Source organism: Perca fluviatilis, chromosome 2 (genome assembly GCF_010015445.1).
Source record: "Perca fluviatilis chromosome 2, GENO_Pfluv_1.0, whole genome shotgun sequence".
In the NCBI taxonomy this organism is placed as follows: Eukaryota; Metazoa; Chordata; class Actinopteri; order Perciformes; family Percidae; genus Perca; species Perca fluviatilis.
The window spans coordinates 1556576-1579908 of NC_053113.1; the positions used below are offsets into that span (position 1 = coordinate 1556576).

The 23333-nt window shown below is 40.0% G+C and overlaps 2 protein-coding genes across 2 annotated transcripts in view; both read right to left on the reverse strand.

Moving 5' to 3' along the window:
- LOC120544624 (NLR family CARD domain-containing protein 3-like) overlaps positions 1–23333 on the reverse strand; it is an 83749-nt gene that overhangs the window by 54329 nt on the left and 6087 nt on the right. The gene's annotated exons all lie outside the window — the stretch shown is intronic.
- LOC120571637 (NACHT, LRR and PYD domains-containing protein 12-like) overlaps positions 1–23333 on the reverse strand; it is a 47751-nt gene that overhangs the window by 23297 nt on the left and 1121 nt on the right. Inside the window, exons 2-11 of the mRNA XM_039820697.1 lie at positions 22830–22940; positions 22511–22618; positions 22022–22132; positions 21471–21549; positions 20244–20472; positions 18242–20054; positions 15321–15494; positions 15051–15224; positions 14782–14955; positions 14513–14686 (exon numbers count right to left, since the gene is read on the reverse strand). Coding sequence (XP_039676631.1) covers positions 14513–14686; positions 14782–14955; positions 15051–15224; positions 15321–15494; positions 18242–20054; positions 20244–20472; positions 21471–21549; positions 22022–22132; positions 22511–22618; positions 22830–22940 — 3147 coding nt within the window. The remainder of the gene's footprint in view (positions 1–14512; positions 14687–14781; positions 14956–15050; positions 15225–15320; positions 15495–18241; positions 20055–20243; positions 20473–21470; positions 21550–22021; positions 22133–22510; positions 22619–22829; positions 22941–23333) is intronic.

Sequence of the window (23333 nt, forward strand, 5' to 3'; positions counted from 1 at the left end):
TCTTACGGCTGTGATAAGTGCCAGGTGAAATCAATCCTCCTCACCAAAAAACAAAAAAACACAGGGTGATCTGTGCATTGAGTTCCATAACAGAGTGGCTGCTCTAAAAAATAAGCATCAGCTAAAAGTTGTGGTGATGTGGGAATGTGATTGGAGACGGTCTGTGGACACAAATCCACCCAGACGTTAAGGAGTTCATGTTAACATATGAAAAGCAAGGGCGCCTCAATCCGCAGAATCCCTCTTTGGAGGCGCTTACAATGCAATGAAACTGTACCACAAGGTAGAAAATGATGAAAAGATCAGATACTACGATTTCACAAGTTTGTACCCAACTGTTCAGTCTAAAAGAGTATCCTAATAGGACACCCCCAAATAATACACAAGGATTTTGATGACATAAACAAATACTTTGGTAGTATGAAATGTACAGTAGCACCGCAGCAGGAGGCCTGTATCACCCTGTGTTGCCCTACCACCGTAACGGTAAACTGATGTTCCTATTGCGGCGTGTGCCGTTGAGATGAATCAAACAACACCATGCACACATAGCGCATCAAGAGAGGTTGTTGTCTGGCGCTTGAGTGACGCTTGAATTACAGAAAGCCATAGAGAAAGGGTATAAGATTGTTTCCATTGCTGAAGTTTGGCATTTCCCGGAAAAAAACTGATCAGCTTTTAAAGCCTATGTTAAAACATTTCTTAAACGTAGAGCAAGAAGCTTCAGGATACCCCCCGGCATATCAAAACGCGGAAGACGAAAAACAAAAGTACATAGATGACTATTATGCACACGAGGCATTCCTGTCTTGAACCCACCAAGATATGTTTTAACAAAGCTGTCAGGCATACAAATAAATTGCTTCTGAATAGTCTTTGGGGCAAATTTCGCGCGAAAGTAACATGACTACTGCTGAGCTCATAACCGAACCATCCCGGCTTCACACAGCTCATGTTCAGCGACACTTTTGATGTTCGCCAGTTCTCATTCATCTCACCAGAAGTAGCGATTGTCCAATGGCGCATACACAGAGGGGGTCCGATCCAGAGTAAAAGATGTGAATGTTTTTATAGGGGCCATGACCACAGCCTATGCTCGCGATGGAGCTATATGATTTGTTGGATAAACTGCAGGAACGTATTTTATATGTTGACACTGACAGCATTCTGTTCACAAGCAGAGACGGCGAAGTGGATCCAACCTCTAGGTCCTTACCTTGGCGATTTAACGGATGAACTAAATAGCCTCCAAGTCTGTGGGGCTCCTACCGAAGATTATATAACTGAGTTTATACTCGGGGTCCTAAATGCTATGCTTATAGGACCGCCAAGGAAATACACAGGTTAAATGCAAGTGTAACCCTCAATGCCACAAATGCCAAAGTGGTTACACATGAATCGTTAATTGGGCTTGTTCAATCCTTTGTGACCAAGCAGCCGCAGCCTCCTAACCATCTGACCACAACGCCTTCACAATAACGCCACGCAAAAACAGTTCCATCTCAAAAACGCATACACTCACCAGGAAGTACAGGTCGTTTTAAATAAACGACGCGGGTCCAAGACTATACAACTGTACCTTATGGCTACTAGGGATGTTTCAGGATTTGATGGTAGGCTTCAACACCCTTTCAGCCTTTGTATGAGTGGTCCCTCTAATTGTGGAAAAACATACTTTGTCAAAGACATTATTGAAAACATGTCGTATGCTATTTCACAAAAAATCGATAACATTGTATACATCTATTCATGCTGGCAAACATACATACATCAATTACTAAAACGTTGAATATAAACTTTGTACAGTCTCCCCGAATCGTTCTCGCAACGTAAACACTCTTTGCCTACTACTAAGAATAATTTGCTCATTATAGACGATTTAATGAATCAAGCCAGTGATAATTTGGAAGTTCAAAATGTTTTCACCCAGTATGTCCATCATAGACGTCTTAGTTGTATATATCTAGTGCAGAATCTGTTTATTCAAGGTAAAGCTAGTCGTACAATCAGTTTGAATACAAACTATATGATTATTTTCAAAAATGCTAGAGATCAACATCAGATAAGCTTACTGGCACGCCAAATGTTCCCCGGTAATAGTAAATATTTTTAGAGGCTTTTAACGATGCAACTAGTTACACCTTTGGCTATCTATTGATAGATTATAAAACCACAACCCCGATATTTTAAGACTCAGAACCGCTCTGATATCCCCACAGCAGGTTGTATACGTTCCTAGAAAAAGGTGTAATAATGTCAAACCGAATGGAGAGGAATTTTACATTGTTAGACATGCTACATAAGGCATCACCCCGGAGCGAGGTGTCATTGTGAGCAACGCTAGTCCAGACTTTATTAATGCCCTTTGTGAAATATCTTTGAATGTCTTACAAGGTCACATACCGTTGTCTAATATTCAGTACAAGCTGTTAAAGAAAAAGAAGAAAGTTATTAGACTGATAGCTGATAAAAAAGTTAAACATTTAAAAAAAAAAAAGACAATCAATCAAACAGGAGGGTTTCTACTGCCTCTACTGGGGGCTGCTATCCCATTCATAGCTAAGTCTTATCAACAGGAGTTGAGATGGAACACACTCAGAAAATGTTTTTGGTTCCACAAAATCAATTAGCAGCATTACAGCATCCTCAAACATCGGACTCCTCAAATGTATCTCTGCGGCAGTCTGTACAAAGTGAATTGGACCGAGCCATGAGTGATATATTGAAACAGCAGGACATTGATGTATATGAAAAAGCTAAAAGATATTCAAGTATTCTACAGAGGTACCTGGTCATGATAAAACAGGGTGAACGCGAGAAACGTGTGATTACATTATCAATGCCTGAAGTTGATTCAAAGGATTCAAAAGATGAAGAAGAAAATATGTTAAAAACAGAAGTGTTGAAACATATGCCTATAAGAAACAAAAGAAATGCGGAATACATATTGGATTCATTATCCCGACACAATGACCAGATATCTTGGACAGATCAAGGGGAAATAGTTGTTGGAAATAAGAATGTGCCAGGTAGTCATCTGTATGATCTGCTGAAAAGTGTCACAGCCCATAATAATGTTGCAGACCGCTTCTAGACCAAAAGGGTGGAAACATATTTTTAAAAACGTTAGCTAGTTTAAATGTGCCAATATCCGTAATCCCAAACACAAGGGCACCGTTCTATTGAGGCTTTTAAAACAGATACATCATCTGGAAGTAATACACAAAACACCTATGATGGCTTCTTTACGATCCCCCGCGACTCCTAGAGCATTAAGAATGGCCCCTGTATTTAATACACAAACGGCATCTGATTTACGCAAACTAGTACTCCTAGGACCTTTAGTATTACACCATCCATTACTAAGACTCGTTGGGCTAGTTTTTAATCTTTTCTATTATTACACTAATTTTTATATTTTACTTTTTAAACCTATTTTTATTATTTTTTATTATTACACTAATTTTTATATTTTACTTTTTAAACCTATTTTTATTATTATTTTTCTATTGAGATGTGTTTTCTATTGAGGTGTGTTTTCTTTATTCAACTATGCGAAAAGTCAGTGTTGTATGTAAACTGGTGACATTAAATGAATGTTTTACATAAATTTATTTTTAAATCTGTTTTTTATTATTATTTTTCTATTCAGGTGTTTTTTTCTTTATTCAACTATGTGAAAATGCTGTGTTGTATGTTAACTTGTGACATACATTTTATATTTTTTTATTAAATTTTTTTTCTCCATTGAGTGGGTAATTTCTTCAGGCATATGAAAATGCTGTGTTGTATGTAAACCTGTGACATTAAATGAATGTTTTACATTAATTTTATCTATTGAATGCATTTTTCCTGTATAATTTGTTTTAAAAAATAAAAAAGGAATGCAAAAATTGAGACATCGTAAGACATGTATATTCCACATTCTGCGCATGAACATTGTACACATTTAAATTTCTGATCATGACACACATCTGGATGTATTCTGCTAACAAAATGACTAACCATTGTATCGTTGCATACAAGATTGGCCCCATACATGCTCAATACTTTTGTATAAGGAATCTTTTTCTGAATGTGACATAAAAAGAAAACACAGTGCTGTCCACATGTTGTAGAATAATTATTTTGAACTTGTTTTGCTGAATGGCACATCTCCACACTGTTTTTTAAGAGGAAATTGCTAATTTCCTGAGGAAAAAAGGTAGGTGGATGTCCAAAGCTATCAAAGAACAAACCATGCTTGTTCTCTGTAATGTAAATACCTAGCCAGTGTTCACCGGGCATATTACTGGGCTGTGTATTTACAACTAACATAGCGGGTAATTTACAAACTACGGTTTTTGGGAGATGATCACATGGCATTACTCCTAAGAAATTTGTGTCTCTATTCATTCTTTTCTGAGTACGCTAGTGAGTTCTATCGTATTCATCTTTAGTAATGATCCAATAGGACTTGCCTTCTGTTAGATATTTCGATTACAGAATCAAAACGGAATAGCAGATATATCACAGTCCTCGGAAGGGGTTTCTGAACCGACTTCCAGCTTAACGCTGTCGGTTTTAATCAGTGAAACGCTTTCCTGACCCCCACCGTCGGGTTCCAAATTAAAACAAAATAGCGTATAACCAGACCCAAAATCAGATCGTGTTATGGCTAGTGATCGGTCTTTTAAATGGCGCTCCTGTTGATTCAATCAGTTGATAATATTCCCGCACATATTGTCCTCTTTGAAAAAGGGCTGAAAAGGACGGGCTGGGTGAGGCTGTCCATCTGCATAAAGGCTAATAAATTCTGTATTATAGTTTCCAAAATTAAAGGGGTTACGGGCATACGATCCTGTGTATGCTTCATTATCTACGAAAGCTATGACTACAAATTTAGGAATCTGTCCTATGAACAGGTTTTCTTGGTTGCAAAACACGGGTGCCTGTAGGTATTGAGAAGGTTTTTAGAGATACTCTGTCAATAGCATATTTTGCATTAGTATGCTGTAAGGCACGACTATGAGCTAGTCTTACAGTTCGGGCAACTGTTATTTTCTTGACAAATAGACTAGCAGACATTATTTTCACAGCGAATTGGACATTCCCAGGGTCATTAGTACAAAGTCGCCTTTTGAACGGATGAATTTCAAAGACATGTCAACACCATTTAGCAATAGTTTTTCTTGAAAAACAAATCTGCATGTACTGGTGCTATTAATTCCACAATATGGCTTTCTGGATGTGTATTCACCCCTTTGTGCCAACCCCTCATTATCGCCTGTGATAGATGTCTCATCCATTTTGCCAGCTGTGTCCTTACAAAATAGCCCTGGGCTAAATTGTGTAGCCAACGTGTCCTCTCCATAATTCAGAAGACATTCTATAAGGGCTCTATAAGGATAACGTATTTAAGACTGTGTGATCAGTCTATCACCCAACATTATATCTACTTCGGAAAAAAGACTGCATCCAGGATAGTTTATAAAACCTACATCAGCTGCGTTAGCCAACAATGTGCCATCAGGGTTTGTAATCCTTACACGTGTATACAAGTATGAATCGTTAAGGTCTAGATAATCCCTCTCCGCTAGCCGAAATGAAAAATTCAATAGGACCGGCGTTCGCGTTAGAGCTGACATCGGGGGATTTCTACAAATGTTGATTTTTCGATAGATGTTTGTGTGTGTAACGGTACTGTAAACAGATCCAATTCTGTCTTCACACACTCTTCGGACTGATTATGAATAAACGCCATGATTGATTCTGTAAAATTAAAATATGTCTTTTGTCAGGGCCAGAGAGCCCGGTTCGGAGCTCTACCGCGCTGACAGATGCGCCTTCTTTGACAATCCTTCGTTTTTGGTGGCGTTTTTATGCTTTTTGTTCATAATCCGGTTAACGCCCACATCCTGGTGGGGCTCTTTTAATGCTTTGCGTCTGTACACCATTAACCCATTTCCCTGTTGTCTGGATGCCACGGCATTCCTGACATTAGTCACAACATCACCAATAAAACCACTTGCTGCTGTTTTCAGATGAGGTTTGGCTATATTAAACCCTTTTTAAAGGGGGACAGCCATTCAAAATAAATTTCTGAATATCCCCCTAATCCATGTCCAATATTGTGTGCTGGAGCCTATGAATCCCGGCAACTCTCCACCAGCTTGATTCATGTAATAGTGCATATATCTTCCATCATCGGATGTGTACGCTTTCCTCATCATTTCAATGCTGTTTCACAGGTCTAAAATGTAGTTTGACAATTACTTTTCCGTATGAGAAAGGGATGTGTTGGTTCTGATCGTCGTCAGATTCTATTTGAATATCAGTAATACTCGAGCGTGCCAACGATGTGTAGTGAGGACTGTCGTAACTTAGAGTGGGCATACGGTTGTTCTCATCAGAGATATTTATACAACGGAGTAGGGTACATGACTATCACCGACTAGCTGGTAGTCCACAATGTCACTATAAATAAATATATTATAACGACCCCCATGAATGTCTGCCGGGTTGTGGAGCTGCACATTTTAAATGAGGGCCAATGTGAATTTCGAACACAGAGTCTGGAATGAACCCAAGAATTTCGGCCAGACGCCCTTTAAACACAATATTCCAACCGTCTCCTCCGCGGAAAAGAATCTTATTAGTGATAGGATTGTGTGTCATAGTAGTGGGCTAGGGTTGGGTTAGCAGCACATTTCATATTATATTCCTTAACAATGCTGTCGATCGTATTATAAGAACCAACTGTTAGCCTTAGCTTGTTGAACATTTTCGTTTTCGCGGTCGATGAAATCAACCTTGGCATCATTCTCAGTGAAACTATTCCAGACCCTGGGGTATTGAATTTCAATAAGACCAACTTCATAACGGCTCTTGTAATATGAGTGGTTTAGCCAGTTTTGTTCTGAATTGCCAAAACTTATTATTTGGATAAACTAATTGTGAGGCATTACTAGGCAGCGTAACAAAAATCCGTTCTTATTCATAGCTCCAATTACCTTTCACTAACAAAACACAATGACTAATATTGACTGGTACAGCAGCTTTTATCTTACATCAACTATGTCTTTTCAGAGAGCCATGAATTGAATTTCTGAGGCCATCCTAACCATTTCACAAGTACAAGCTTTTACGTCCTGTTTTCTTCGAGCCAGCACTTTCTCAATTTTAAACACTTTGTTTTTGTCTACAATTACAGACTGTAACTCGGCTTCGTAAAGGTACCTGTCACCGGCTCCCCACTATTGTCTTTCAGTATATAAACAGGAGGAGTTCTACCCATACGTTTTGATATTGTAAAAACTCATCTGTAAACGTCTGTTCGTAACCTTTACGAAAAACGCCTCTGTGCTTTGATATCCTAACGGTGTCCCCCATCTGAAATTTAAACAGCACTGTTCCATGTGGTTTCAGTTTGTACAGAGTGTTAAAGACAGTTTTCTCATTGTCTTTACATACGGAGGACGGAGCCATTTTTATTGACCTATGGTATGCAGAGTTGTAAGCAGCAACCATATCTTGTACTACCTCAATATAGCGGCGCGAGTTAACAGCCGTTAAATATCTCCACATTCTGGTTTTGAAAGTCCTATTGAAACGCTCAACAACACTTGCTTTTGTTTCGTTCGATGTGGAAAAATGGTGAATTTTATATTGTGTCATCAATTTTTGAAAAACCTTATTATAAAATTCTTTTCCAGAGTCTGTTTGAAGCTTCTGGGGTATGGGCCCTTGTTCCAATATTTCCTTAAAGGCACTTGTCACGCGCTAGGCCCCGATTTGTTTTTAAGACATATTACCCAGGCATATTTAGAAAACACATCAATACATGTCAATAAATACTGCACATTATCGTTTCCGTTGAATATTCAGACATATCGACCAAATCAGCCTGAAATTGCTTATCGATACCATTAACAATCACTCTGTTTCTTGGGAAGTGTTTCAATGCAGGGGCGTGCAGTGTATATGCATCCTGCCTCAGTAGAAACTTTTTAACCGTGGGGATAGTTGGAGACAAGCCGGTACATTCTTTGACGGAATCACGGAGCCTCTGTACACCTCCTAACCCTCCTGGGTTGGACGGATCATAGTATATTTTGTGCATAACCTTCTCCATGATTAATTTAAAACACAAGTGAACACATTAGAGTTATGTCATTCTTTTTATTTTTACAAAACACACTCACACAGTCCTACATATGACAGTTATGAAGACAGTGAAACCTATTCTATCATAGATAGCATATTGGCTAATACGGATACATTGCTTTTACTGATTATGAATATATGCAGTTTTTGCAAATCCTGTAAGACATCGTTATACTGTTTTTCTCTTGCACATACAAACTCACGGTGTCTACAAGCATTGTATACATAGTAAGCAGGTGATAAACTTTCAGCATCTTAAAATTACGCGTAATGTTGGCTATGACATCACAAAATGTTTCCACTATGCTCTCACGTGTCATTAACATTGATAATAACATCTGCAACAGATCCTCCCAAGGAGGGGTGCTATGTTGTCTCCTTACAATCACCATCAGTTTTCCTAACCTACTCACAACTGTACGATCTACATCGACACTCTTACATTGGTATTTTTCAACATCGTTCACATTATTAGCAATGGCTTGATCTAAAATAACCAGATAAATGCGATACGTGGTATCGCTCACTGATATGGTTATACATTACACATAAACAATTCCCCATATTTTCACCCTGTTAGTTTTTTCTAGCATATAAATCTCTCCAATAGTCACCAATCTCTCTAATTTCTGGCTATTTTGACAAGATCATTCCCTATCATAGAGTCATACATAGCACTGATTTTAGTCGTAACATCTTCAGACGTTTTCAACTCGTACAAAACTGTTTCAGATACTCCCCTGATTCTACCCTCATCAGCCGTGAGATGTTTCAAGGACAGAAAACGTTGTAACGACACCAATGAATTTATCAGTCAGTAGTCTTTTCATAAGCTGTTCAAAGTGGACAGTGTAGAAGTGTTCTGGTAGCCCCTGTAAACAGGCATGCTGTTTCTGGCTTGGATGATTGATCTGACACCCGAACAAAGCTCTTCCAAATACTTGTAAAGAACTATGTTAAGAAGATGTAGAGAAGCTGTTTTAACGCTATCTATAAAACAAAGATGACACCACACCATCAGTCTGATCAGGCCTCTGTGTCCGAACAATCAGCAACACCTCCCTGTTGTAATACAGCAGTTGTTGAGGGTATAGCTTGATATGCACATGTCTGAGGGGGAAGTGCCCCAAACAATAGAGATGGTGGCAGAGGAGGTGTAGGTGGGGGGCGGAAGTGTTCCGGACGATAGAGGTGGCGATTGAGACAATGATGAAAGGGGTTGAGGAGATCCGGATGCCGTTAGGGGTGCAAATAGACCAGGGGTGTTAGGAGGAGTACCTGAGGGGGTTGAATGAAACCACTCCAGATCCTCTGGGAAGAAAAAAATAACACATTACAATCACAGTAGCATGAAAAAAGAAAGAAAAGAAAAGCATTTTAACTATTTTGGCAAATAATTAGCATATACAAATTAGACCCACCGTTTTGCTAGTCTTTGTGTCTGATGATTTTAGGTTTGTATAGGTTCCGTGGCATGGGCAGAGACTGTTGGTCAGTGTCCCCAAATATCAATCTTTTCTTATGTTCTCATAAGAACTCCTTAATTTGTCTCTTCTGATGACATAGTCGATGGTGTCAAACTGTTTCTTCAAAATCTCCCAGTCACACCATTGTATAAAGAACACATTTTAAAACCATTTGTTGTATTCCTCGTTAGATACAGGATACGGTTTTAACTTCCATTCTTCATGACCGCGGGTAGCAACTAACTTCTCCCTTTCACTGCATACGCTAAGGAAAATAAAATCCTCTGCAGGCCTAGTGAAACGGTCTGCTTCCACACGATAGATACTAGAGCCATCACGACTGTCCCATTGAGACACATACACCAGCTCAGGCAAGCCAGGATTATCAAGGTCTAGAGAGACAACACACCAAAAGGCCCCAGTCTTTCACAGAAATTGTACAGGCTGTTTTGGCTTTGCTAGATAGTTCTACAGCAACACTAGTGTAAACAGCTAATGTTACGTATCCTGCACTGTATTGAATTGAATAACGGTATCCATTGACACCGACATATTCCAGATCAGATGTACATGGCTCAGTCATGCTTGTAGGAAAGATCTCCGAACGGAATCGCTTCTTTCGAGGGGCCTGACTCAAACTGCATGTTGTTCCAGTATCAGTCTCACCGCATCCCCATAGCTCTTTTTGGCGGGTTAGGCGCATACCAAATGTAGTGGCTCCTGTTCTAGATGTCTCACCTTCTTCACAACAAAAGATGATCCAGATTGTTGTCCAAATGCGGGGAAAGCCATGGCTGAAAAACGATTCCTCTTTGCTTTTTCCCAAAAAAAAAAGAATTAAAAAAGTGAAAACTCCAGAGTACTTTGAGGAAGTCTGAGAAAACGAGGCAGCAAGCGAGCTAGCAGAACAGCTAAAAATGGTGGATAAAAAAAGTGAGCAGACAGCCTTGAAACAAGGGGTTTTAAACACCACAAACCCCACCCTGTAGGGCGTTTTTAAAATCAAACCAATAGCAAACCCATTCTTAACAGCTAACCATTGGTCTATCAGACGTATTAACACCTTTTTTTTTTTACAAAAATGTAAATGATGCCTCACCCCCACGTAAACCATGACGACCGCGACACCGACGTCATCACATCCGCTAGATGCGGCGCAGCTCGACGATTAGATGCACTACCATATTCGGCCACTAGATGGCGCCGCGGGTGCCGACGTTCGACCGCGACGTCATCACATCCGCTAGATGCGGCGCAGCTCGACGATTAGATGCACTACCATATTCGGCCACTAGATGGGCGCGCGGGTGCCGACGTTCGACCGCCGACGTCATCACATCCGCTAGATGCGTGCGCAGCTTCGACGATTAGATGCACTACCATATTCGGCCACTAGATGGCGCTCGCGGGGTGCCGACGTTCGACCGCGACGTCATCACATCCGCTAGATGCGTGCGCAGCTTCGACGATTAGATGCACTAACATATTCAGCCACTAGATGGCGATCGCGAGTAACGACGTGCGGCCGCGCCGTCATCACGCACGCACATATCATCAGTTGGCATGGCAGGTTTGCGTGTGCGTGTGAGATGACGTCACACATGCACGCGCAAAACCGCCATCTTTATACTACTACTGACATAGAAGATGTAATTATAGCTGCTCAATACAATATACATTTTGTACAGTGATTGATATATTTTGTATAGCAATACCTCCACAACTAATCTGACAGATATGTAAACAGCCAGTAAATAAAAATACAATTTGCCACATAAACGTTTATACACATTCATTAATTTCAAATCTAAGGAGTAGGAGTCTAGGTTGTCTGTATCTCCATAGCTTTAGTTTAACCATACCAAATATATTTTGTTGGCTTTATTGTAACAATCCAGTGTGAAAAGCCATATTCTCTGATAACATTACAACACTAAAAATGAATGCTTTAGAATAGCATACATTGCAATGCTGAAGAATGTGTGTCTTTGTAGGATACAGCGAGAGATGAGGCCCTAGAATGCATCACTGTTGGTGTGCCGACAGTTGTCAGTGAAGATAGTCCTCACGAGGGTCAAAGCTCAGTGGACCTCCAGCCCATCTCCACTGCCATCATTCTGGAGGGAGGTATTGTCATGGATCATATTAAAAACTTGCCTCAGGCAGTTTGTCTGTTGTTTGGGCTTACATATGCATTGCATTTGGATTACCCAAAATGCATGGCAAATACACTCAACTTCATTCAGACTGTGATGCTTGGACTGGGAAAGAAAAACCTTCCACCAAAACTGTTAACTCTGAAGAACAGTCTTCTGGGTTAGAACAGTAAAGAGCCATCAGCTGTCAGATAGCACTTTGTAAGCTTTGCAGCTATTAATGTTCTCCTGTTATCAGTAGGGATGGGCATCCTTTGGATTTTAACGATTCTGATTCCAATTCCGGTTCTTATCAATCCTCAATTCTGATTCTTTGAGTGGTGGAGTTGAAACGGGTCACATTCTTATTTCACAAATACGAGGAAAGTTTTATTTTGATTCACTCGTGGTTTGCTGTTTTACAGGGCTTTTTCAATGTAAACTAAAGCCACGCTAGAGCACCACTTACTGGGCTCCATGGCTGCAACACAACAGGCGCCTGGCCGCTTCGGAAACCAAAACTTGCGCATGTTAAATTTGGAACCCATGATCAGATTTGAAACCAAATCCTCCAAACGATTACAAACGATTTCAATAAAGAAACGATTCCAATGGAATCGTAATTTTTGAAACGATTCCAAGTAGGAATCGGTTCTCGATGCCCAACCCTAGTTATCAGAGACAGTTTGATGCTTTCATGCAACTGTTCTTGTTTATTTACGATCTCAATAAAAAAAAATTCCATTAAAGTCTGTACCATGTTATGCAGGTATGCTAATGGTAAAATAGCGCCACCTTTTCTTGCAAAGAGTTGTTAGTTGTTATTAGATGACAATGTCAGAAAAAGAACCTGGCAAAGTTGTCCTGTTTACATTTGTGTTTTGGGAAAACTTTTAATAGTTGTAATGTAGTACAAATACAAACCCCAAGGAGTGATATTTTTCTTTGTGTTGGTTTAATCATTGGACTGCTCACTTTGGGACACAAAAGCATTTGTTGTACTTACTGTTGTAAGTTTTGATCAGAAATGCATTGATTTTGCATGCACTGAAGTCCTGTAGTTATCAGGTGTTTACCTGGTTAATAGTTAATAGTTGTTTTGTACTTGAATGTGCATTGAATAAATGTTGTAATGGAGCTGAATCAACCCAGTGAGTGTTCGACTCTTTTAAAGTATATGTTTGTGGTGGGTTTGCCTTTATTAGATAGTAACAGCATAAATAGATAAGAAATGGGGGAGAGAAAAGGCCACAGGTTGTACCCAAACCTGGGCAGCTGCAACAAGGACCCATTCAAAGAAATTGGTTTCTTTAATTTAAGTGAACTTGAAAAATGAGTGAGCGGAATTAAACTTGTTAAGTTGTAGGTATTTAGTAATTCTAAGTGGGGTTAAATTTGTATCAAGCAATCCACACAGAATGAAAAAATTAAGTTAACACTAAGCATGGCTATTAAGTTACATGAACATAAAAGAACCGTGTTAATGGTACTACTTGATTTAGTACGGCACACTTAAAATAAACAAGCTTTTCTAACTCACTAATCTTAAGATTACTTTGCTTAATTTTTTTGAGGCAACGACTTTGCATACTTTTTTTAAGTAAGGTCAACTAATTACATTTTACAGTGTACTTGACATTTTCATTGTCCAGTAGAGAAAGAGAGAGAGAAATAAACCTTATTTTATAATTGTTTGCTGTGATTACATTCTAAAGCAAAAAATAAATACACATCAGATGATTTTGTGGAGACTGGTTTATCCTCCTCTGCATAATTATTGCAGCAGCTGGATAATGAAGTAGGTTTACGCTACTATAGATTTTTGACTGGGAATGCATTTAATCGCTCTGTTCTGCTGTTGTTGAAGCTGCCTGTAAAAACCCAGCATAATTAGTGAGTCACTAATTTTAGGCTCAGAGCTGAATGCTAAATGTAGCCTATTTTGCAGTGTGTTTAATGCTATTCATCCGTTCTGACTTACTGTGCATTGTGTAGGACTTTTATGTCTCTGTCTGTGATGTCAACATGCCTATCCTGATTTGGTCTGGTTTCTTTGATGTTTGCTGTTGACTTTAATTACGTGAAAAATTTATTTTTATACAGCAGAAAGGCCTTAGAAGGTTTTATTTAATTTATTTCATACCTTACTGTGAGAGAGACAAGGTATTGTAAGACATGTATTGTCATACTTTTGTTAAAAATAACAATTTCTACTATACGATCACAGTTAAAACAAGTTTAAGAAAGAGCAGAACTCCTGATAACTGCTGTGGGCTTCTATGTTTCTGTCTGTGATGTGGACATGCCTATCCTGATTCGGTCTGGTTTCCCCCGTGTACAGATGCAGATACACACATACAACGTAGTGAGTCACATCAGCTTGAGCCTTCCTCAGGGTGTAGAGAAGGTAAGCTGAAAAGAGTAAAGGAAGCCTTAAAGAGAACAGAAGAGAATAACCGAGCTGCTGCCAGTCAACTCTGACTTGCTTTTAGTCATTGCAGAGAGTTTCGCGAAACAAAAAAGGGCAGGACAGCAAGCTGGCCTTCTTGTTGTTGGACTATTAAGTAATATTAGCTGGCTTGCTATGTCTTGTTGTGTTGCACTTTGGGCTGGCGGTTAGCAGAGTTGTTGACTTGCTAGATTTTGATTACAAGTAATGTAATCATAACAAATTCACATGTAGAGGTATCGATATTTATGACAGCAGTGTTGAAGTAAATTACTGTGAAACTGTAGGGAAAGAAATCGGAAAAGATATGAACGAACCTGAGAGTTTCCAGTCTACAGTGTGGACTCTTCAATCCAGGAGACACCAGCTCCACTCCTGAATTGTGCAGGTCGTTGTTACTCAGGTCCAGCTCTCTGAGACTAGAGGACTGGGAGCTGAGAACTGAGGACAGAGCTTCACAGCTTCTCTTTGAAAGGTCACAGCCACTCAGTCTAAAAGGCATTCAATAAAATGTCAATCCAATAATTAACATAGGGAGAAAATAACCGCTCAGAGGACGATACTTTTTAATTAACTCAACACCAACCTAAGTGTTTCCAGTCTGCAGTGTGGACTCTTCAATCCAGTAGACACCAGCTTCACTCCTGAATCCTGCAGCTTGTTGTTACTCAGGTCCAGCTCTCTCAGACTAGAGGACTGGGAGCTGAGAACTGAGGACAGAGCTTCACAGCTTCTATCTGAAAGGTCACAGCCATTCAGTCTGAAAAGGATTCAATTAAACGTCAATCCAATAATTAGCATAGGGAGAAAATAACCGGTCAGAGGACGATACTTTTTAATTAAGTCAACACCAACCTAAGTGTTTCCAGTCTGCAGTGTGGGCTCTTCAATCCAGGAGACACCAGCATCACTCCTGAATCCTGCAGCTTGTTGTTACTCAGGTCCAGCTCTCTCAGACTAGAGGAATGTGAGCTGAGAACTGAGGGCAGAGCTTCACATCTTCTCTCTGACAATGTACAGCCACTCAACCTAAAAGACATTCCATAGAAAGGTCAATCCAATAATTAATATATGAAGAAAATAACAACTTAGAGGTTAATCATTTTTAAATAGCTGAGCACCAACCTTAGAGTTTCCAGTCTGCAGTGTGGACTCTCCAATCCAGAGGACAGATGCTTCATTCCTAAATCCTGTAGGTCATTGTTACTCAGGTCCAGCTCTCTCAGACAAGAGGACTGGGAGCTGAGAACTAAGGAAAGAGCTTCACAGCTTCTCTCTGACAAGTTACAGCCACTCAGTCTGAAGAGGAATCAGCAACAGATAAGAACACAGTTTCAACCAAACAAAAACAAATTCTGACAAATTCTGACCAATGAAAACAGAACTCTCTGTTGAGTTCAATAATACCTCACACAATAGTCTACATAAAATGGGTCATTAGCAGAGATGGCAAAAGTACTCACTTCCCGTACTTAAGTAGAAGTACAGATACTTGTGTTAAAAAATACTCTGGTAAAAGTAGAAGTACTGATTTAACTTCTTTACTTAAGTAAAAGTAACAAAGTACAGGCTTTGAAATGTACTTAAAGTATAAAAGTAAAAGTAGCCTTGCGAATGACAACCACTTTTTATGCAAAGCTACCTGGACCACATACGTTACTAGAGTGCAAGATGAGAAACTTCAGTGGACATAAAACCAGGCTCTTTATATGCCATTGTCTACATTTTAAATGGATGTCTGCCAAACATCACATATATGATTATTGTGACAGAGACTGGGACTCCAGCTTAATAAGATTCTGACTGAGTAGCAAGATATGAATTCAATTGTGATTCTGTGAGAATTCACAGATCCAGTTTCTCTTTTAATCGTCCCCTTTAACATTTAAAGGAATCTACATGTATGTGTGTGTGCTCAAATATAGAAAGAAAATAAAGGATACAATATGAATTACTAAACATAGATTAATTAAGAAGTTCCCCATACTTTTAGGGTTACACACAGCATTGTCCAGGAGTCATACTTGATGCCTCCTAGCCTATCTCAAACATCTCTCTCAGATAAGGCCAGGGATGATTGGGAATGTCTTGCTGCTTGTCTGCCTAATCTCTGGGATCTCTGTTTTCTTCATTTTCAATCATGCCGCCGTCCATACTACTAGTGCTAACGTTACCACCATCAAGCTGCAATTATTTGCCGCAATTAATGCAGAATGCGCCGAATCTACTGGGGTAGATGTTGTCTTGAGTGCGTTGAATATGCAACGTAGCCTACAGTATATTCCCATCCAATTAGATTGAATTCGGTATTGATCACGTGAAAAATAATAACGGTAACTCCAGCGAAATTATTTGAAACTTGTTAGTGAGGACTAGATTAGGACCGTATTTAAGTTTCAAACCCTTCCCCCAGGTGTGTCTGTAAAAACACGGACAGAGACAACTTCTCTCTTTTGATGCTTTACAAGCAACGTGAAACCTAGCTAACAGGTGAAGAACACAAACAACTAAATCATAGCTAACCTACTTTAATATGCGCAGGAACTATAGACCAATACAACAACAGGCTTAAATGAACTGACAACAGAAGTTATACGACTTACAGTTCTCAAGGACGCACACACACCATCTCAACTGATTATCCTCCGGACAGCAGTCTCTCTTCTTTTTTCTCACTTTTTCTGTGTGGCGACGCTACCGCACGGTGTGAGGCGTGTCCGCGCTTATTCTCCGACATTACGACCTCTTGTACAAAACTAAAGTAACGAGACAATTTTTAAAATGTAAGGAGTAGAAAGTACCGATATTCGTGTTAAAATGTAAGGAGTAAAAGTAAAAAGTCGCCACAAAAAAAAATACTAAAGTAAAGTAGAAATATCCGAAAAATCTACTTAAGTACAGTAACGAAGTATTTGTACTTCGTTACTTCCCATCTCTGGTCATTAGCTATAAAAGGAGGCATGGCTAAAGCATAGGGGGCGGGCCATCACCAATGAAGAATGAACTCTCTGCTGAGTTCAATGACACTTCACAAAAGACTCTACCTTAAAAGGTTCAAATTTTATGAAAGGGGGCATGGCCTGGGTAAGTGGTTGGGTTAAAGTATAGGGGGCAGCTCTTGTAAACACATTAAAAGTTTCATGTAAATCGGATGATGTTTGTCATATAAGGCTGATTTCCTGTTGCCAGCGGGGGACACTGGCCTGTATATGTCCTCATGCCTGGACTCTTGTTGATTGTGTGAAATTTCAAGCAGATATGACAATGTACACTGTAGTTACAGCCACTTTCTTGTTCATCACTAAACACTCAAACTGACCACCATGCCACGCCCACACGTTTGACAAAAAGTTTTTTGTTTTTCATCTTTAAGGAGTTGAGATGGTACAGACCAAATCTGAAGTCCATCGGATGAAATCTCTAGGAGGAGTTCATTAAAGTATAGCACCTTGACTTTTAGGCCTACTTCCTGTTGCCACTAGGGGGCACCATGACTTTAATTCAATTTAGTCCAGTAAATGTCCTCAGAGTTAGAGTGTTATGAATCATGAAAAGTTTCGAGCCAATTGGACAATGTACTCTTGAGTTACACCCACTTCCTGTTTCGATGGCGAAACGCACAAAATGGCCGCCCCACCACAGCCATGCCCTATGACGAAAAGTTTTTCTTTTAACAATTTTTTATCTTTAATTTCTTAAGATGGCACAGACCAAATTTGAAGTTGATCGGATGAAATCTCTATGAGGAGTTCGTTAAAGTACGACATGTGGAAATGGCCAAAATCGCACTAATTTGGAACTTTCAATTCAGAATGGCGGCCTTTCTGTTGGGTTTAGGACATGGCTCTAATGAGCATAGAATACGTAAATGTTCACCAGACTTGATGCGACCGCCAATTGTGGTGAGTTTTTTTTGTAAAGCCCCTCAAAAAGGCAATTCATTTGCCAGATAAATAATTCCTTCAGTTTCAATAGGGCCTTTCGCGCTGCCAGCGCTCGGGCCCTAATGAAAGAAAAACTGCATTTAATCTGGATAGTGCACGTACAGAGCTTTTTTGGAGGCTTTGACCACTGGCAGCAGCTTCAGAAGAGCCTCCTCTGAAGCAGAGTATTTCTTCAGGTCAAACAAATCCAGATATTTTTCTGATGACAGTAAGATGAAGACCAGAGCTGACCACTGAGCAGGAGACAGTTTATCTGTGGAGAGACTTCCTGAACTCAGGGACTGTTGGATCTCCTCCACTAGAGAACGATCATTCAGTTCATTCAGACAGTGGAACAGATTGATGCTTCTCTCTGCAGACAGATTCTCACTGATCTTCATCTTGATGTACTTGACTGTTTCCTTTTTGGTCTGTGAGCTACTTACTCTCTGTGTGATCAGACCTCGTAGGAGAGTCTGATTTGTCTGCAGTGACAGACCAAGGAGGAAGCGGAGGAACAGGTCCAGGTGTCCCTTTGGACTCTCTATGGCCTTGTCCACAGCACTCTGATAGAGACGTTTTACTTTAGGTTTGACACTGAAGGCATTAGGCAGCAGGGATGTTGATTGATCTTCTGACAGCAGGTTGACTCCAGAGTTGATGAATGTCAGATGGACATGAAGAGCAGCCAGAAACTCCTGAACACTCAGATGGACGAAGCAGAACACCTTGTCCTGATACAGTCCTCTCTCCTCTTTAAAGATCTGTGTGAACACTCCTGAGTACACTGAGGCTTCTCTGATATCGATGCCACACTCTGTCAGATCGGATTCATAGAAGATCAGGTTGCCTTTCTGCAGCTGCTCAAAAGCCAGTTTTCCCAGAGACTCAATCATCTTCCTGCTCTCTGGACTCCAGTGTGGATCTGTCTCAGCACCTCCATGATACTTGACATTTTTCAGTTTGGACTGAACCACCAGGAAGTGGATGTACATCTCAGTCAGGGTCTTGGGCAGCTCTCCTCCCACTCTGGTCTTCAACACCTTCTCCAGAACTGTAGCAGTGATCCAGCAGAAGACTGGGATGTGGCACATGATGTGGAGACTTCGTGATGTCTTGATATGGGAAATTATTCTGCTTGCCTGCTTCTTGTCTCTGAATCTCTTACTGAAGTACTCCTCCTTCTGTGGGTCAGTGAACCCTCTGACCTCTGTCACCATGTCAACACACTCAGCAGGGATCTGATTGGCTGCTGCAGGTCGTGTGGTTATCCACAGGTGAGCAGAGGGAAACAGTTTCCCCCTGATGAGGTTTGTCAGCAGAACATCCACTGAGGTGGACACTGTAACATCAGTCAGGATCTCAGTGTTGTGGAAGTCTAGAGGAAGCCGACACTCATCCAGACCGTCAAAGATGAACACAACCTGGAACTCTTCAAACCTGCAGATTCCTGCTTCTTTGGTTTCACTGAAGAAGTGATCAACAAGTCCCACCAAGCTGAACTTTTTCTCTTCCAGCACATTCAGCTCTCTGAAAGTGAATGGAAATATGAACTGGATGTCCTGGTTGGCTTTGCCTTCAGCCCAGTCCAGAGTGAACTTCTGTGTTAAGACTGTTTTCCCGATGCCAGCCACTCCCTTTGTCATCACTGTTCTGATTGGTTCATCTCTTCCAGGGGGGGTTTTAAAGATGTCTTCTTGTCTGATTGTTGTGTCTGGTCTGTCTGGTTTCCTGGATGCTGTTTCAATCTGTCTGACCTCATGTTCTTCATTGACCTCTGCAGCCCCTTCATCTGTGATATAGATTGCAGTGTAAATCTTATTCAGAACAGTTGAGTTTTCTGCTTTAGCAATCCCCTCAAACACACAATGGAACTTCTTCTCCAGGTTGGACTTGAATTTAGGGCAGCATACTGCAACACGAGTTTCTGAACAACCTAACAAACAAACAACAAATTAAATCAGAGAATCTAAAAATTTAAGGCTGTATCAGTTTGAAGAAAAACAGCCTTTGATCTGATGCAAATGTGTGCAGTTTAGTTACAGCATAGTTTGGAAATATACACTTCTCACATTTTGCTTCCATTTACTCTTTCCATCATGATTAATCTGTTAAATCATCTTACTGCTCTGCAGACGGTCAGCCAGCTCCTCCTGCTCCATTCTCCTCAGGAAGTGCAGTGTGATCTTTAGAAATGCTTCTCTGTTGCTCCTTCTCTGCTCTTCATCCTCACCGTCGAACACATCCTCAGCCTTCTTCTGACTCTCTAAGAATTCTGGGTAAACTGGATTCAGAACCTTCTGGATCTTTTTCAGTTCGTTCTTCACAAAGGTGACGATGTTCTCCTCCAGCAACTGAAACAGAACAATAAACTGAACATTTAATGGAAAGAACTGGGGTTGTGATGTGACACTCAGCTCACAAGATGAGACACGAGATTGGGTTCATGAAAATGAGACGAGTTTTTAACACTATTTTGAAGAAAACCTAAATGATGAAATATGACTTTTATTCAAAACGAAAGTCACGAAATGAAAAATGAGCACCTTGAAAGGTTTTGCCACAAACTCAAATAGCTTCTCTCCTGTATAACTAACTTCTTATGACCTAATAATTCAATTCAATTTGATTTATAATATCAAATCATAACAAGAGTTATCAACAGGACAATTTACAGATACAAGACCCAATAATTCGCCCAAGAGCAAGCATTTAGTGCGACAGTGGTGAGTAAAAACGTCCAGCCTGTCAGTCTATCACAAGGGCATATGAACGCTTTTGTCTTGTGCCTGTCAGTCAGTCACCAACTTCCACTTGTTAGTTAATCATTAGCTATTATATGATATTATATGATATTGGAGCAAACGCTGTCTGCATGAAGTTTTGAAATGGTAACCACACTTGTGTCCCCTTTACCGGCATTGCCGTGTCTCACTGTGACTTTAACAAATAACAGAGGCAGTGTAACTCTCTGTCTAAACCACACCGCTGCGTGTGTTTGTGTGAGTGTGTGTGTGTGTGTGTCCAAGCTAAGCCCAGCTCTCTGTGAAAGACGCTCTAAGGTACAGAAATTTGGCACAGATTTAGTTAAAGTGAATTAGTCCTCGGTAGTAGGCCTACCAACGTAATTCTGCACTTGTGTACTGATATCACGAGAAAACTTTTAACCTCAACTAGAATATTGTAACGTTTTAATCTTGCACACACCTCTATAAAGAACACAACATATGATTCATCAGGCTGAAGGTATGCTGGTCTGGACAGAACAGCATGGAGACTGTTGGGATCTGAATGGTAGTTTAGCATTTAATCTGTGGTTAATAGTGAAACCTGTGTTTGTACATGTACACACCATAAATATGGAGTCCAGGTCTGTTTGATGCAGCTGGGCAGACTGACCATCGAGGCCCTCTGAGCTCTCCAATTGATCTCTGGAGAAAACATCAAGTTTACTGACATTCAAGTACTCAAATCTGCACACAGCTTACAAAAGGTGTTCCCATATGGTATCAGGTATGTATTCAATCAGTATGTCATCGGCTACTCATCTATCAGATTTTATTGGACTCATGATCAAACTCACAACTTTACAGCTCATCAATTATAACTTCTGGTTTCAGTTTTTTTGACCAAAAGGGTCACTGTGAGATTTTAAAATCTGATTTGTAAATCAAAGACTGTCTCCCCATGGCATGCAGAAATAACCTCAAAACTCAGGACACATGGCTCTCCACTGTGCGTCAGTAAATTAGCTGTTATTAATTAAAATATCAATGTCTTCCTGGATGTTCTGGTCCTGGTATCACTATGCAGCAGATCAAAACCACATGTTGTGACATTGTCCACCTCGAATATGAAGCTCTGAGAGTTAGGTAATAACAAAGTTCACTTTTAAATTCTTACCTTCCATCAGCAGTTTGTCCATCTTTAAATTTAATAGGACGATCCATAGACCAGTCACTCTTCATGGACACACAGCTGGGTTCAGGTCCTGGTTCAGGTCTTTGCTGCAGACTAATGAAAAGTAGTTTAAGATAAAAATAATACTTTTAACTAGTTACATTAATAAATTTTCCCTGTTTTATCATTACATCAATAATGATATATAAGTCTTATTTTGAGAATTGAGTGTCAGGATGAATACTATAAATGGATCTGTCTCAGAGTAGATCATGTTGTGAACATGTGAACTTTTCTTAGTGCTGCACTCTGTTCCTGAAAACGTATGGACTTTCAGTCGTAAGAAAGGTGTTTGGCAGTTCAGAGCTGGCTGGTGGTTCTGGTCCTGGTATCACTGGGCATCCAAAAACCACATTATGTGGCATTACTGAACCTCGACTATGAAGCTCTGAGAGAGAAATATTATAACAAAGCTCACTTTTAAATTCTTACCTTTCATCAACAGGTTGTCCATCTCTAAAGTGAATAGGACGATCCATAGACCAGTCACTCTTCATGGACACACAGCTGGGTTCAGGTCCTGCTTTCTGTTGCTGCATCCTGATACAAACAAAGACAGTGGATGAGTAACTTTTGTGTGTTCATCAAAAAGTAAATTAGCTGTTATTAATTAATATATCAGTATCTTGCTGGATGTTCTGGTCCTGGTATCACTATGCAGCAGATCAAAACCACATTTTGTGGCATCATCCACCTCGAATATGAAGCTCTGAGAGTCAGATAATAACAAAGTTTACTTTTAAATTCTTACCTTCCATCAGCAGCTTGTTCATCTTTAAAGTTAATAGGACGACCCATAGACCAGTCACTCTTCATGGACACACAGCTGGGTTGTTCAGGTCCAGGTTTCTGTTGCTGCATCCTGATACAAACAAAGACAGAGAATGAGTAGCGGTTTACCAAAATGTAATCTGAGATTTGAGATTTATTAATTTAGAATAGGGACAGAGCATATTGATGAACATGTATGTGAAAATGCAAGATTATAGCAGGTTGCTAATTACATCGTTGGAAGGTTGGTATTAAAATAACAAGTTCCAACATGATAAATTGATAGGATAAAATAACAGTAAAAGAGTAAAATAAACAAATTTCCTCACAAAAAGCCAGGATTTGGGGGACCAAACGAATTTGGTGTTAAACGCTGAAGTGCGTAAGTGCTGTATCTTTCATCAGTCGTCTCTTTGTTGACTAATTGCTATAGTATTTCATATAATATACATATATATTCAGTGTGAATCCTGATGGAGGAGTG